General features: G+C 55.5%; 5 protein-coding genes across 5 annotated transcripts; 2 read left to right on the plus strand and 3 right to left on the minus strand.

Annotated features, from left to right (window-relative positions):
- Positions 1 to 109: 109 nt before the first annotated feature.
- EV422DRAFT_499124 (CDP-alcohol phosphatidyltransferase-domain-containing protein) lies at positions 110 to 1894 on the minus strand (the record flags this gene model as incomplete). Its single annotated transcript, XM_053068066.1, has 9 exons — positions 110 to 278; positions 355 to 467; positions 545 to 734; positions 807 to 1071; positions 1146 to 1218; positions 1296 to 1320; positions 1390 to 1602; positions 1668 to 1738; positions 1811 to 1894. The coding sequence occupies 9 exons, from the start codon at positions 1892 to 1894 to the stop codon at positions 110 to 112; spliced, it is 1203 nt and encodes a 400-aa protein (XP_052923298.1).
- Positions 1895 to 2986: 1092 nt separating this feature from the next.
- On the minus strand, positions 2987 to 5334 carry EV422DRAFT_180527 (uncharacterized protein). The gene is made up of 5 exons (XM_053065144.1): positions 5201 to 5334; positions 4889 to 4985; positions 4590 to 4821; positions 4175 to 4523; positions 2987 to 4107 (listed from the first exon to the last, which is right to left on the minus strand). Exons 1-5 carry the CDS (start codon positions 5280 to 5282, stop codon positions 3332 to 3334), a joined length of 1536 nt encoding a protein of 511 aa, XP_052923299.1. The 5' UTR covers positions 5283 to 5334; the 3' UTR covers positions 2987 to 3331.
- EV422DRAFT_538196 (ATP-dependent RNA helicase HAS1) lies at positions 5244 to 8175 on the plus strand. Its single transcript, XM_053070957.1, has 6 exons — positions 5244 to 5264; positions 5479 to 5919; positions 5997 to 6242; positions 6596 to 6913; positions 6991 to 7445; positions 7519 to 8175. Exons 2-6 carry the CDS (start codon positions 5562 to 5564, stop codon positions 8020 to 8022), a joined length of 1881 nt encoding a protein of 626 aa, XP_052923300.1. The 5' UTR covers positions 5244 to 5264; positions 5479 to 5561; the 3' UTR covers positions 8023 to 8175.
- Positions 8176 to 8462: 287 nt separating this feature from the next.
- On the plus strand, positions 8463 to 10957 carry EV422DRAFT_180576 (uncharacterized protein). The gene is made up of 2 exons (XM_053065146.1): positions 8463 to 10509; positions 10628 to 10957. The coding sequence occupies exons 1-2, from the start codon at positions 8597 to 8599 to the stop codon at positions 10803 to 10805; spliced, it is 2091 nt and encodes a 696-aa protein (XP_052923301.1). The 5' UTR covers positions 8463 to 8596; the 3' UTR covers positions 10806 to 10957.
- Positions 10949 to 12666, minus strand: EV422DRAFT_180544 (uncharacterized protein). The gene has a single exon (XM_053065145.1). It carries the CDS (start codon positions 12577 to 12579, stop codon positions 11092 to 11094), a length of 1488 nt encoding a protein of 495 aa, XP_052923302.1. The 5' UTR covers positions 12580 to 12666; the 3' UTR covers positions 10949 to 11091.
- Positions 12667 to 13474: the final 808 nt, after the last annotated feature.

The following is a 13474-nucleotide window of genomic DNA, read 5'->3' on the forward strand; positions in this document are numbered from 1 at the left end:
CGGTATGCATGCGTGGTGGTACTGAATAATGCCTGAATCTTCTCCCCATCCACGTGTCCGTTGAGACGACACGCAGGGTATATATAATGTCCCCGGACTCTCACAGCATTCAAGGCCTAGCCATAATCGGCCGATAAGCAATCCGCAAACACTGGATTCCCAAATGGCTACAGAACCGGTCAATCACCGCGGTCGCCCAGTGGAGGTACGAGGTTGCTGCGTAGGCGAGGAATAGGTACAGGTAGGCGATTTCTAGGGCGGGTGGCAGGATCGCAGTGCTGGGGAAAGAGATGGGAGGTGAGTGGGTGAGCGGGTGATGGGGGAGAGATGGGGATGGGAAGGGAAGGGGCTTACCTGTTGAGGAGGTAAGGCAAGTTGGTCAACCCGGCGCCGATGAAGACAGGGATCATGAGTTTCCAGAAGGTTGGGTAGGAGGAGTGGGTTACGTGGGCGAGGATAATTGCCGTCTACAAAAAGTCCACCATCAAAGCCATTGAGTATTACAGCCACGAGCACCCCAAATGTCGAAGAAGCCCCTACTCACCGCGATCCTCCCAAAAACCAACCCAGTAGCAATCACAAACGCCACGGTATGCGTGCCGTTGATAGTCGAGAACGCCGAGTTGAACCACAGGCACATGGCGAGCACGAAGGCGGTGTACGGAACGAGTTGGCCCATGGCTTTGCTGGTGGAAGTGTTTTTCTCTTTGCAGACTTGGGCAACGCGCCAGACGCTGAGCAAGAATCCGGGTTAAATGAGGTGAGCGGCAAGAGGCGACAGGGATATGGGAGGTGATGTTACTTACCTAACAGGCAACTGCGTGAAAAGCATCATAGCCAACATGCCCGCAAGACAAACCTCACCTAACGGCCAATCACTTGGCGCAAACCACGTCAAGATCGGTGCAGATGTTCCAATCTCCTGCCACCAGATCCCCGGTCCCCAGATCCCGCTCGCGACCAACAACCCGCAGGCGATGATGAGACCTTCGGTGGGGCCGTTGATGTAGCCGAGATAGAGGGAGCCAGTGTGGTAGTTTTCCCAGGTGGAGAAGTAAAAGGTTGTGATTGCTGTTGTGGGGGGAAGGGGCAAGGTCATAAACGATGGAACTTCGAAATGACGGGCTTTGAAACCGGACACATACCCATCAGCTGCATGATCATGCATCGCCAGCCTAAGCCCATTCCGAGACCTGCGGCTTGCACGATGGCACCGAACTGTTTGAATGAGAATGAGTGAGTCACATCAAGATGCGGCTATGAGAATCGATGTGGTAGCACAAAACGACACTTACGGAGCAGTTCAAAGAGTCAACACCACTAAAAAAACAAGAAAAGAGGTGTCAGTCAACCATCCACCATTCCAACGCAATGCGACGGAAAACATACTGGTCAAAGAGCTCCCCCAAAGGCGAACTGCTTCCCGTCCGCCTCGCCTGCTTTCCATCCACATTGTCGAAGGTGGAGTATAACCACATTCCAGCGGCGAAACTGAAGTAAATCCAGGACGGCCCAGCGGAAGATAGATCGGGGGTGTATATCAGCGCGATGCCGACGTTGGCGAGGACGAAGAAGAATCCGAGGAGGGTGATCAGGTTGGGTCTGTCACGAGAATTGGGTTAGCTCCCAGCAGTTTTTTCTGTGCGTGAATCACGAGCGGAACGTACGCAAGCCACATAGGGAACAGAGTTGTGCAGAATTCCCAGTACGGTTTCAGGATGTACTTTGAAACCGGCGACTAAAGAGAAAAAAGAAACACGGATGAGCCTCGGCACGAAATCAAGAAATCATTGACTTCCCAGGCGCATACCATGTCAATAGAAGAGTACTTGTAGAACCGAAGGTTCCTGAGCGCCTCGTCCGAAACGTAGGACTCTGGCGTGGGGAATAGCATTGAGGCGACCATTTCTCTGCGAGAGCGAAAGATGGTTAAGGATACACTGGCGAAAAGAAAACCCCCAGGAGCAGACTGCGGTGTGGTTGTCGGGGAGGCACACACGACAGAACTCTTCCGACAGTGAGCTAGACAACCATCTACTCAATCACCATCAGGATATCATCCACCATCATTAGCGATCATAACCACGATGCGAAGCGGGTCAGTTGGATGGTTTAACTACTTAGGTGAGGAGAGTATTGCGCCTTGGGCGCAAGGTGGGCTCCCTTCGGTCGCAGAAGATCTGACGCTCGTTGAGGCATGCTAAGAAGTGCGTTGAGAGGAGTATTGCGCCTTTGACGCAATGTGTCTCGCTCCCCTCGCACTTCGCTATCGCTCGCGAAGGCGTTCGTTCTGGGCGAACTCGTGGCCGCTCGGTCTTTTAGACCGAACCACCCGCTTCCCACCACCATTCTGATCATCCACAGCCCTCCATTCAAAGTCCCATTCCCACTCCCACTCCCATTCCCTCCCATACCATACCTCTTCCGCCTCCTCCGAACCTTCTCCGCGGTATTCTTATTCGCCTTCCCCAACGAACTGCTCAAAACAACCTCCTTCCTCCCACTTCGATTCTGACGGGCCGGTCTCTTTCTCGCTGTCGCTGCGTCAGCAGCCTTAACAGCTTTCGGTGATTCGGATTTGGCTTTGGCAGCAGAGGCGCGGGTCTCTGCCTCGCTGGCGGGTTTTTTGGTGTGGGCGGCCAGGGTGGCGATTTCGGCGGGGGATTGAGGGGAGCTGTGCTTTGGAAGGGTGTGAGATTTTTGTTTCTCACGGGGCGAGAAAAGGGTGATCTGCTCTGGGAAGGTCAGAGGAGGAGAGGAAGACGGACCTGCTTTGTGTCGCAGAACTGGTTGCTTCTACTACGGGCGCTACGCTTGCAGCAGTGAGTGCTACGGCGGTGAGCGGGATGCGGGCAGCTTGGCAACTCTCAACACCCTCTTGGACCCAAAACGGCGAGAGAATACTTACCACTTATTCATGTGGGACATAACGCATGCAAGGCCTCAATATAATAATGGTTAAGTGGATCCAAAGCTGCGGCAGCACCCGCGACTTCACAGAAACAACCGCAGACCAACACGCCAATTTTACAACAATCCCATCGTGACCCAATTGGTGACCGGGTGGAATCCAGTAAAGGATTAATAGGGAACATAAGCTTCCCGAGGTCCAACGGTCCGGTACTGTCCAGCCTGGGTTTAGGGTTATCGTTAAGAGTGCAATGGAATGACGGTAAAGTGTGCTGTCAACCCAATCCGTCCGTGTACTGTATGCGACATGTGATATCCGAATACATGCGATATGCGACATGCGATGTCCACCTTTGGATTTCCCATACCACTTATATATACAATCTATGTAGTCTCTACTCTGCGAAGAATAGTCCCTCGTTCATCCTCTCGCCATAACATACCCCACCACAATCCCCACAACCCCCAATGCATACCACCCCCAACCCGTCCTCACCGTCTCATGCCGTCTCGTCCGGTGCACATGTCTAGGCGCAGGTGCTTCCACCTCGCTCTTCCCTTCCTCCCCACCCGCCCTCCGTCCCCTCAAACTTCCCACAACCTCCCTCGCAACCCTCTCCCCACTTCCCACCGCCCCCTCCATATACCCACACCACTCCGTAGCAGTCTCCGTCCCCGCAAAATGCACATTCCCATGCACGGCGCGGATCTCGGTACCGTACTGTGTTAACAGTCCGCATCCCATTGAGGCAACGGGGCAGCCGCCGCTGTACTCTTCCGCACTCCAGTCTTGTTCGATGTATTCGATCGGGTGCAGGGCCAGGTCCGAGGATGTTAATGTCCGTAGGTGGTGGAGAATCACGCTTTTGCGTTGTGAGGGAGGTTGAGCAGACCACTCCCTCCCCGCCCCACTCAACAAAAACGCCGTCAAACACGCAACACCCGCATCCCCACTACACGTATCAAACACCAAGCTGACAGGTCCGCAATGGCTCACCATCTCCCCGCTTAAACCGTTATCGCGCCAGAAGGCGGTGGAGTAGCGGAGGACGACTTTTGTGTAGTAGCCCATTGCTGTGCTGCGTTGCGTGAAGTGTTTTTTGAGAGCGGGGAGTTCGGGGGACCATTTGACGCGCGTGTACTGGGGGGGTGGTGCGGTGAAGATGACTGTGCGGGCGCGGTAGGGGATGTTTGTTGCTACAATCAAAGGAGGTTGGTGAGGTTGAGAGCTGACGATTGGGATGTGTGCGGATTACACGCTTACAGTTGGTAAAGACGGTGACGGACCCGTCGGGTGATAACTGCTCAATGCTCTGCACAGCAGCCGACAATATAATCCGTGACTGCGGAAGCAACGCCGCAAGTCGTTTCGATATCGTCGCAGCTCCCTCCTCCAACCGCATCTTCTGCGCCCCTTCCACCTCAATCAACGACAACAACCCTTTCCCGGAATGACAATAGAACAAAAACCACAGAAACGAAATCTCCTCTGGGTCAACGCCGATGATCGACCGGCATGCAATGTCAAACATCTGTTTGGATTCGCGAGTCCAAAGGTTGCGGCGCATCCATTCGGCGAGGGTTATTGAGTCGTGCGCAAAGGCGTCTTTTGCCTGCATTCGGTGTTAGAGAGCCGTTAGGCGGGTTCCCAGAGGCTTGCTGGTTGTAAATGGGTCTACCTTCGTGGGATCATCCAGCGGCACCTTGCGACACATACTCTCCAACCTCGTGATCCCCTGCTGCACATCAATCAACGACGGGATCGATATGCTGGGAATATCGCCCGTATATGTCCGGAGTTTGCCGGGTTCGAGTTCTAGGACCGAAGAGCCTGTCCGGTATTGCGGGAAGAGGTTGAGATCGAATTCTTTGACAAGGGCGCCGACAAGGGGTTGCGTGTCGGGGTTGATCCTATGCGACGTCGCGTATGATGATGAATAATCGGTCCATTGATCGAGGGAGGGGGATTGACACTAACCACATCCCGCCTAGATCGTAGACTACGCCGTTGATCTGTCTGGTCATCGTGCGGCCGCCTACCCTGTCGCGAGCCTCGAGCACGAGGACGTCCAGCCCTGTGGGAATTGGGTGTGAGAAATTCACATTATCTTTCAGCACACTGCGTGGTACGCCGCCCGGGGTGACCACACCAGACGCTGCTAGTGTATTGACGAACGACGTCCTCCATGGTGTCTATATCCATATCCACCACCGTTTCCCACGCGCGGCGTGCTCCAGGATGAAGCCACGTTTTGACATGGAAACGGACGACACTATATACAGTACTCACCAGCTTCTAGACATCTTCGGGCGGCGGTGAGGCCTGCCAGCCCCGCGCCGACCACGATGACGTCGTAAGTCTTCTGCACCATCCTATAAGCTGTTTGGGGGGTGGTGGTGCTGTCCGTCGGCGTTACCGTGGGCCTTGCCAAGTGCCCCTCGAGTTAAGGAAGGCTTCTAATGCATGAGTTGTGTCATGCAATTAATCTGCATATATCACGTGCCCCCACCTGACACCCGATCTTGTCTCCTCCGCCTGTTTTCCCTCACGCTCTTTCTTCAAACTAGGCCTAACACACAAAGGACGACCAGGCATTCGCCAACAACACCGACACCCTCGCTTGGGCTTCAACACAGCATACGTAGTCGACATGGCAAAGAAAGGCTCAACGAAGCCTCGCCCCGCAGCCGTCGAGCAGCGACCCACCAAAAAAGCAAAAGTCGTCCAGGAAGAACCTGCCGAGGAACCCGAACATGACACCCCCGTCGACGAAGACGCCTTTGCAATGCAAGGCGCTACCGCTGACGACGTCGAGAGCGGTGAAGAGGAGTTCGACAGCGACGACGACGAGGAGGAAGCGGACGAGCAGGACGAAGAGGAGGACGAGGAGCCTGTGAAAGTCGGTTCCAAACGGTCTCGGTCTGACTCAGACGACGGCGAGACGAAGGAGAAGAAAGAGTCGAATATCGTGGACCACTATAAGGGCGAGGGTGTTATCGAGCTTGATCGTGAGTTACCCAGTTCTCATAGTGAACGACCCACAATACAGTTCACGCGGTCCAACCTCTTTCAATCCCCCCACCAGGCTCAACATCCATAACAGCAGAAGTGAACAGGGACTTTTCCTCTCTAAAAGTAACCGAACAGACCGCAAAAGCGATCGCGGAAATGGGGTTCACGAAAATGACCGAGGTGCAGGCGAGGAGTATTCCGGCGTCGTTGACAGGGAGGGATATTTTGGGTGCGGCCAAGACGGGGAGTGGGAAGACGCTTGCGTTTTTGATTCCGGCTATTGAGATGTTGGTTAGATTGAAGTTCAAGCCTAGGAATGGTGAGTACCCGAGCGGAGCGAGAGTGACCGACCAACCGAAGGAGCCCGAGCGATAGCGTGCGCGACCATCGCAAACGCCTCCACCCGCGACAGCGAGTTCTGCGCCGCAGGCGCAATCCTAGGCGACCGTAGCGAGCCCCTGTCTGTGAAAGAAAGCGAACAATCGTTCTTTCAAGGCGAGCGAAGTGAGCCCCTGTCTTCAGCTGTGAGCGATAACGAACAATCGTTTTTATTGCACATCGCCGACCAACATCCTCGTCACGAGCGGAGCGAGCAATTGACCGTCCATCATCTATACCCACCACTTTCACAAAGCGATGTACTCATCCAGCCCATCTATTCTATTTCCATAGGCACAGGAATCGTCGTCATCTCACCCACGCGCGAGCTCGCCCTACAAATCTTCGGCGTCGCAAAAGAGCTCATGAAGCACCACCACCAGACCTACGGGATCGTGATGGGCGGTGCGAACCGCAAAGCCGAGGCGGACAAGCTGGGCAAGGGTGTCAATTTGTTGATTGCGACCCCCGGACGGTTGTTGGACCATTTGCAGAACACCAAGGGGTTTGTGGTCAAGAACTTGAAGTGTTTGGTTATTGATGAGGCGGATCGGATCTTGGAGGTTGGGTTTGAGGAGGAGATGCATCAGATTGTCAAACTGCTTCCCAACGGTACGTGTTATGCAGCTCCAGACCCGCTTTGCAAATGACGCTCACGTTTGTTTCTTTCTCCCTCTTCTTTCCTGCAGAACGCCAAACTATGCTCTTCTCCGCCACCCAAACCACAAAAGTCGAAGACCTCGCCCGCGTCTCCCTCAAAAAAGCGCCGCTCTACATTAATGTCGACGAACACAAAGACATGGCAACCGCCGAAGGCCTCGAGCAAGGCTACGTCGTCTGCCCCTCCGAAAACCGGTTCCTCCTTCTCTTTACCTTCCTCAAGAAAAACCTCAAAAAGAAGAAAATCATCGTCTTCTTCTCGTCTTGCAACAGCGTCAAGTACCATGCGGAATTGTTGAATTATATCGATATACCGGTGTTGGATTTGCATGGCAAACAGAAGCAGCAGAAACGGACGAATACGTTCTTTGAATTTGTCAATGCTGAGAGTGGGATATTACTTTGTACCGATGTCGCCGCACGTGGGTTGGATATCCCCGCTGTCGACTGGATCATCCAGTTCGACCCGCCAGATGATCCCAGGGTACGTGGCTTTCCCCCCTCCCCTCCCCTCGCTCCGGGGACTCTATAACTCACACCTCCTACCTACCTTCCAGGAATACATCCACCGAGTAGGCCGAACCGCCCGCGCCTCCGCCAAAGGCCGCGCCCTCCTCTTCCTCCTCCCCCAAGAACTCGGCTTCCTCCGTTTCCTCAAACACGCACGCGTCCCCCTCAACGAGTACCAATTCCCCCCTACGAAAATCGCCAATGTCCAATCACAGCTCGAGAAACTGGTCGACAAGAATTACTACCTGAACCGCAGCGCCAAGGATGGGTATCGGTCGTACCTCCAAGCCTACGCATCCCACTCGCTCAAGAAGATATTCGATGTCGCGGAATTGGATCTACAGAAAGTCGCACGGGCCTACGGGTTTACCGTACCACCGTCTGTGAATCTGGTGGTCGGCGCGAGTGGGAAGACGGATCGGAAGGCGAGGAGACAGGGGGGTGGACAGGCGGGGTACCAGGGGAAAGGTGCGGGGAAGGAGTTTTTCAAGAAGAGGGAGCAGGGGGCGCCGGTTGGCGAGAGGAGGGATGGGAGGCAGTGGACTCGGTAGAGGGGCGAGTAGGGTAGGGTAGGCTTTAGGGTAGGGTTTAGGGTAAGGGTGAATTCAGAAGGAGACCCGCACACACACACACACACACACACACAACGAGATATGCAACCCATCTCACACGCACACACACACACGTTTATCATTATCACAAGCTCATTTTGTCTAACGAAATTGTAGATCGTATTTAAGACTCTTTCTTTTCCTTTCGCATGAGTGCTCAATGAGAATGGTGCGAGGAAACATGTGAACAATATGCGGGTATACGACGTGCGGAAGAATAGGTACAGGAGACGAGGGTTCCCAGAGTGGAGGATCATATAAGGATATAGTTTGATCAGTGCGTGCGAATATCGGCTCTCATAATGATATAAGGGAAATAGGGTCCTTACCGCCATGGATTAGATGGATTGTTGCCAAGCGTGAAATTGTCGGCGACGCAAAAGACGCAAATCGGACACTTCCCCGATCACAACTCCCGCTCCCATCTGGATTTCGCACAAGTATCCCAGGAGTGTTCAACCACCCGTCTCTAATGCAACAGAAGTATCCACTCAGCAGGAAGCCTTAGTTCATCATGTACGGCTCCTCGCCCCACCCATTTCAAATCAATCAGCCCGCATATGCCTACGGCGCCAATGCGACCCCCGGATCGTTAAACCCCCAGCGCCAGACTTTCCCACAGCAGCAACTGCAGGCCCAACAGCAGCAGCAACAAAACCTGCAGCAATCCATATACCAACGGCAATCACAGTTCCCTCAACAGAATCTGGGTGGGGCCGGGTACTTCAATAGCCCTGCCCTAGGCGCTCAGAATGCGCCCTCGCCAGCGTACCACACGCCGTATGAGTCTTTGTCCCCAAGGCAATCAACCTACCTCGGCGCCATCCCGCCGTACCGCCCGGACAACGGAATCCCAGCGCAGTCCCCGTACCAGCAACAACAACAACAACAGCAGCAAAACGGTACACGTCCAACCAGTGCGCAGGGGTTCACGCCCGGATCGCCGACACAGAGACACGCGAGTATGTTTATGAACGGGCTCCAGAACGGGGGTGGTGGTGGTAACAGCGGCGGTAGTGGGGGTGGAGGAGCATCAGCCGCCACGTCTCCTCAGAAGGAGGGGCAGCCAACAGAAGACCAGTTCGTGCCCTCGTTCTTAACCGATGCGTTACTGGGCGGCCGCCGGAACGCCGGCCGCTCGTCACCGAAACAGAGCCCGGGGGCGATACCGCATTCTCCGACGTCGCCGCATTCGCCGTCCGCGCGAAGGAGGAGGTCTACGTCGTCGATGAATTCTTCGGGGTCGGGCGTGAAACGGGGCTCGTCGCTGTATGGGGATGAGTATAGTGGGTATGGGTCTAGCCCGTCGTCCGTGCGGTCGCATCGGAACGGTGGGTCAGTGGACGATGATCTGCCGCCGGTCATGTCGCTGTTTGCTGATGGGGACCATTTTGAACTTGGCCCGGGGGATTTTGGGAGTTATGGGTACGGTGCGGGTGGAGGGGATGGGTATGGGAGTTATGGGGCGGAGTCAGCGGGTCGATCGCCTTCACACAGACGGACGTCTGTCACGTCTGTGAATTCGGAGACGGGCAGTGTAGGTACAGCGGCTGGAGGACGATCTCCCTTGCGTCATTCCCCAGCCTCAGTCAACACCGCCAACGGCAGCACAACCACGGCAAGCAGCGCACCCGAAACGCCCTCCCCTTCCCCACCCAACCTAACAGTAACCATCTCCGGCCCCGACGAAACCGCCCGCGACCGCCTCATCGACGACATCAGCAAAAAAGCCAAAATCACTTACCAGAAAAAGGGCAAGAACTGGGTCGTGCTCCGGTTTGCGGAACTCCAGTCTGTCCGCGAGGCCCTGATACTCGACGGACGGCTGTGGCAGGGGTACTTGCTCACCGTCAAGAGCGGGGACACGACCTTGGCGCCTGCTGCCCATGTCGCGACGCCCTCCGCGCCCTCGACGCCGACGAGGGCGCCTATCTCGCCGATCGATATACCGCGCCGAGGCCGGCAGCTGTCGGGTCTGGGCCTGACGTCCTCGCCTAGCCCGAGCGGTCGGTCGAGCGAGACGGGCGGGTATTTCCCGGCGAACGGGGCTGGTAAAAATTCGGAGGAGTCGAGAACAGCGGAAGGAGGAAAGGCGGAAACGAAACCCACCAACCCGGCGTCTAACCCGTTCGCTCCTCCATCGTCGTCGTCAGCCAAACCAACCAATGGCGAGGCGTCTGCGTCATCATCGTCTGCCACCGCGCACCGTAACGGCGAGAATAAGAACACCACCAAAAATGAGAAAAACGCCCCGTCACCGCCCGCAACCAACAAACGTCCCCGCACCGACCCCGACGACGACGACGACGCGGGTAGCGGGACACTTTTCCCTCCCACCCACGCGCGGCGCACAGATACGGCGGATCTTGGAACGATGAAGGGTGCAAAGACGTTGTGGACCAAGAGCGGGGGTGCGAAGAAGGCGAGGCGTGCGGGTGGTGGTGACGGGAGGGGTGGCAAGGGAAAGGGGGCCCAGAGCGATAGCGAGGAGGAGGATGAGGTTAGAGTGGGTAGGGGTGGAGGGGTGCTTGCAAGGGTTGGGGAGTGGATATTTGGGTGGTGATGATGAAGCGGCTGGGAAGTGGCTCGGGATGGGGGTTGGAGAGAAGGGACCGCTCTCATTCGGCAGCGGTTTTGGAGGCGGCTGGTGGCGGATCGAGAACGGTGGAGGTTCACGGAGGATTGCACAATCGTCAAGCCCGGGATATGGAGGGTCGCTCTGAATCGTTACGTGGAGGGAAAATGCTCTTCTCTCTTTATTTAAAATATTACTGGAAATGCTCACATTTACATCGCGCAAGGGATATCACAAACGGTGGAGGAATATATCTACGTGTCGTATCGTCCCCACATGCATTCTTTATCCTCCCGCCCAGAGAGACAATGACGGTACAAAAAGTTTACGCAAGCGGAGGCCCGAACCTCTCTCGCCTCTACTAATCACTGACGCTGACACTGACGCTGGCTGCTACGTGGACTGAATGAAGTGAATGAAGTAGGTGTGGTGTATCAGAAGAAGAGATCGTCTAGGATGTCGTCGATGTTTTTGCGGGGTTGTGAGAGTGAGGATGATGATGATGGGAATGTGGGTGTAGAGACGGATGGCGCAATCGCCGTGGCTGTGAGGGGTGGTGTCGAAGCTGCCGGGCGGATAGTCGTTGCAGGTATTGGAGGTTGTGGTGCGCGATGGATGTGCGCCGTACTCGTCCTCGAGGCCCCGAATTGCGTCGTCGGTGCCGGCGGCTGTAATTCCCCCGCTCCTAACCGCCCACTCGTCCCGGCCCGTATCCCCACCGGTGCCGCCCCCTTAGCCCCTCCCCGACCATCATCTTCATCTTCATCTTCATCCTCCGTCCCGCTCTCGTCATCCCCCAAAAGCATCGATCGCTGCGTCTGCGTCCGTGGTTGGCTTTCACTATAGCTTTGACTATAGCTTTGGGTGGCGTGAGTAGGTCGTTGTGCTTGTGATTGTGAGCCTGATAAGGATACGGATGCGATGGGTTGGTGGGACGCTGTGCGGGGACGAGGATGGGAATGCGGAGGTGGTAGGGCTTCGTCGTCGGTGGTTGCGTCGGAGTCGGACGACGGTTGGATTGGAAGAACGGGAGTTAAGCGAGATTGGGAAGACGTCCTGGTATACGCGGAAACAGCAGGTCGAGTATCGACATCATTGCCCGTCTCCGATATAGAGGCATCCACAACCTTCCCCACCCCCTCATTAAACCCGCGCAAACCACCCCAAAACTCCGCATCCATACCCAACCTCACATCCCCCTCATCCTCCTCCACCACGCGTCCCCTCCCTCCTCCTCGCCGGGGCTTCACCCTCGCCCGTCGCCTCCCCCTCTGTGGCTGGTCTCTCTCGCCATCACTTGGATGAGGTTGAGACTCGGCTAAAGCGGCAGCGGCAGCCGCAGCCTCCTCGATGAAAGGCTGGAGGTACTTCCGAGCGGCTTCGAGGCATTCGTCGTCAGTTTGGTGGTACAGTATGGGGAGCGCCGGGCGCGGTTGTTGTTGTGCAGCGAGACCAGGTGGAGGGGCGGGGTCATCGAAGTGGAGGATGTGTTCCCAGAAGTTTGGGTCGGGTGCGGGTTTGAGTTCGGTTTTCACTTCCGGTTTGACCCATGCGTCTAATGACCGCTGCCCATTCTTTATGAGCTCGTGCTTGATGAAGAATTCTTCGTGCTTTATATCCACGTCCATAGGGTCCAACCCCGACTCTGCTTTGACTCTCGGAATCTCATCAGGCTCGTGGAAAACGGATGCCTCCGCTGGCTCAGCTTTGACTTTCTTGGCACCCTCCAATGTAGAGAGTGACCAGGGGAGTTTCCGTTTGGAGCGTTTGCCTGGCGTGGGTGGGGCTGCCGTGGTGGTGTCGGTGGGGGGTTTGCGAGAGAGGGTTTCGGTATCGGTTTCGGTTGCCGTGCGCTGTATGCATACGGTACGAGTCATGCCGTTCACAGGCAGTTCAATCTGTCGCACCTCCTTGCATGTCATTGCAACACAGATGGCGACGCTATTGGGCGACGGATTGTTTGCCGTGTCAACTTCCCGCAAATAAATTGGGACGCAAGGTTCCTCCACACCACAATCGTCAACAATTCTTTGCCGCAGAATAACCCCGCCCAATGCAACTCGTTTGTTTCATCGTTTTGGGTGATGGTGAGGTGACTAAGTTTGGGCTGCGCTGAGCCCAAGAAGTTGTTTGTCGATGGTTGATGAACCGATGATCCCCTCGATTGTCATCGTGGAGAGATTCTCGAAGTTGGGAAAGCACCGGGAGTCCCGCCCTCCAGGCCCTCCTTGGACGCTTGGAACAATGTGACAGCAACCCGTCATTTTCGACATTTTACCGCACAAGGGCAAACGCTTTCAACATCCAACTCCGCCTCGACAAGCTTGAACTTCTTGTCTGTCTTGCGCCGAGAACAAAACCCGCCAGCGCTGTTCCTCGTCTCTTTCTCTCCCCAAACCGCTCTACGAGGAATCTGTGCTCGTCCTCTTCCGGGTTGTCATTGGCTGTCGGCTCTAGCGGACAACGCCGAGCACATCGGCAGTCAGTGCAATTTTCAGGTAACGTCGGTGGAGGGAAGTCGGCATGTGATCGTGCTCGGGCTATACCAAGCTGCCAAAGCTGGTGGTCTCCGCCGCATGTATGTGGGGCATTTAGGTGTCTCTGCTTTCCCTTATGACCATGCGCCTTTGGGATTTCTTTTGGTTGTTAGGATTGGATGCTACACACATCTTCCGCATTCTTCATTGGCGTGCACATTTGTTAAGAATGGCGCCCTTCCGCTCGCCTTTCCTCGGAAAGGTCCGGTTGTGGACCCGGGGTCTTTGAAAAGATCCTTCTGGAAATACTTTTGCGTTCCGCAGATGTTGCAAAGATAAT

This window comes from Fimicolochytrium jonesii (genome assembly GCF_025526975.1).
Source record: "Fimicolochytrium jonesii strain JEL569 chromosome Unknown EV422scaffold_22, whole genome shotgun sequence".
In the NCBI taxonomy this organism is placed as follows: domain Eukaryota; kingdom Fungi; phylum Chytridiomycota; class Chytridiomycetes; order Spizellomycetales; family Powellomycetaceae; genus Fimicolochytrium; species Fimicolochytrium jonesii.

Excerpts from the sequence above, each read along its gene's own strand:
- EV422DRAFT_538196 (XM_053070957.1), top strand. The coding sequence starts at position 5,562 with ATGGCAAAGAAAGGCTCAACGAAGCCTCGCCCCGCAGCCGTCGAGCAG. Across the intron at positions 6,243-6,595 it reads GAAGTTCAAGCCTAGGAATG|GCACAGGAATCGTCGTCATC; the intron begins GTGAGTACCCGA and ends CTATTTCCATAG. Across the intron at positions 7,446-7,518 it reads ACCCGCCAGATGATCCCAGG|GAATACATCCACCGAGTAGG; the intron begins GTACGTGGCTTT and ends CCTACCTTCCAG.
- EV422DRAFT_180576 (XM_053065146.1), top strand. The coding sequence starts at position 8,597 with ATGTACGGCTCCTCGCCCCACCCATTTCAAATCAATCAGCCCGCATAT. Across the intron at positions 10,510-10,627 it reads GGGGGTGCGAAGAAGGCGAG|TGGATATTTGGGTGGTGATG; the intron begins GCGTGCGGGTGG and ends AGGGTTGGGGAG.
- EV422DRAFT_180544 (XM_053065145.1), bottom strand. The coding sequence starts at position 12,579 with ATGACATGCAAGGAGGTGCGACAGATTGAACTGCCTGTGAACGGCATG.
- EV422DRAFT_180527 (XM_053065144.1), bottom strand. The coding sequence starts at position 5,282 with ATGGTGCAGAAGACTTACGACGTCATCGTGGTCGGCGCGGGGCTGGCA. Across the intron at positions 4,822-4,888 it reads TACGATCTAGGCGGGATGTG|GATCAACCCCGACACGCAAC; the intron begins GTTAGTGTCAAT and ends GACGTCGCATAG. Across the intron at positions 4,108-4,174 it reads CGTCACCGTCTTTACCAACT|CAACAAACATCCCCTACCGC; the intron begins GTAAGCGTGTAA and ends CTTTGATTGTAG.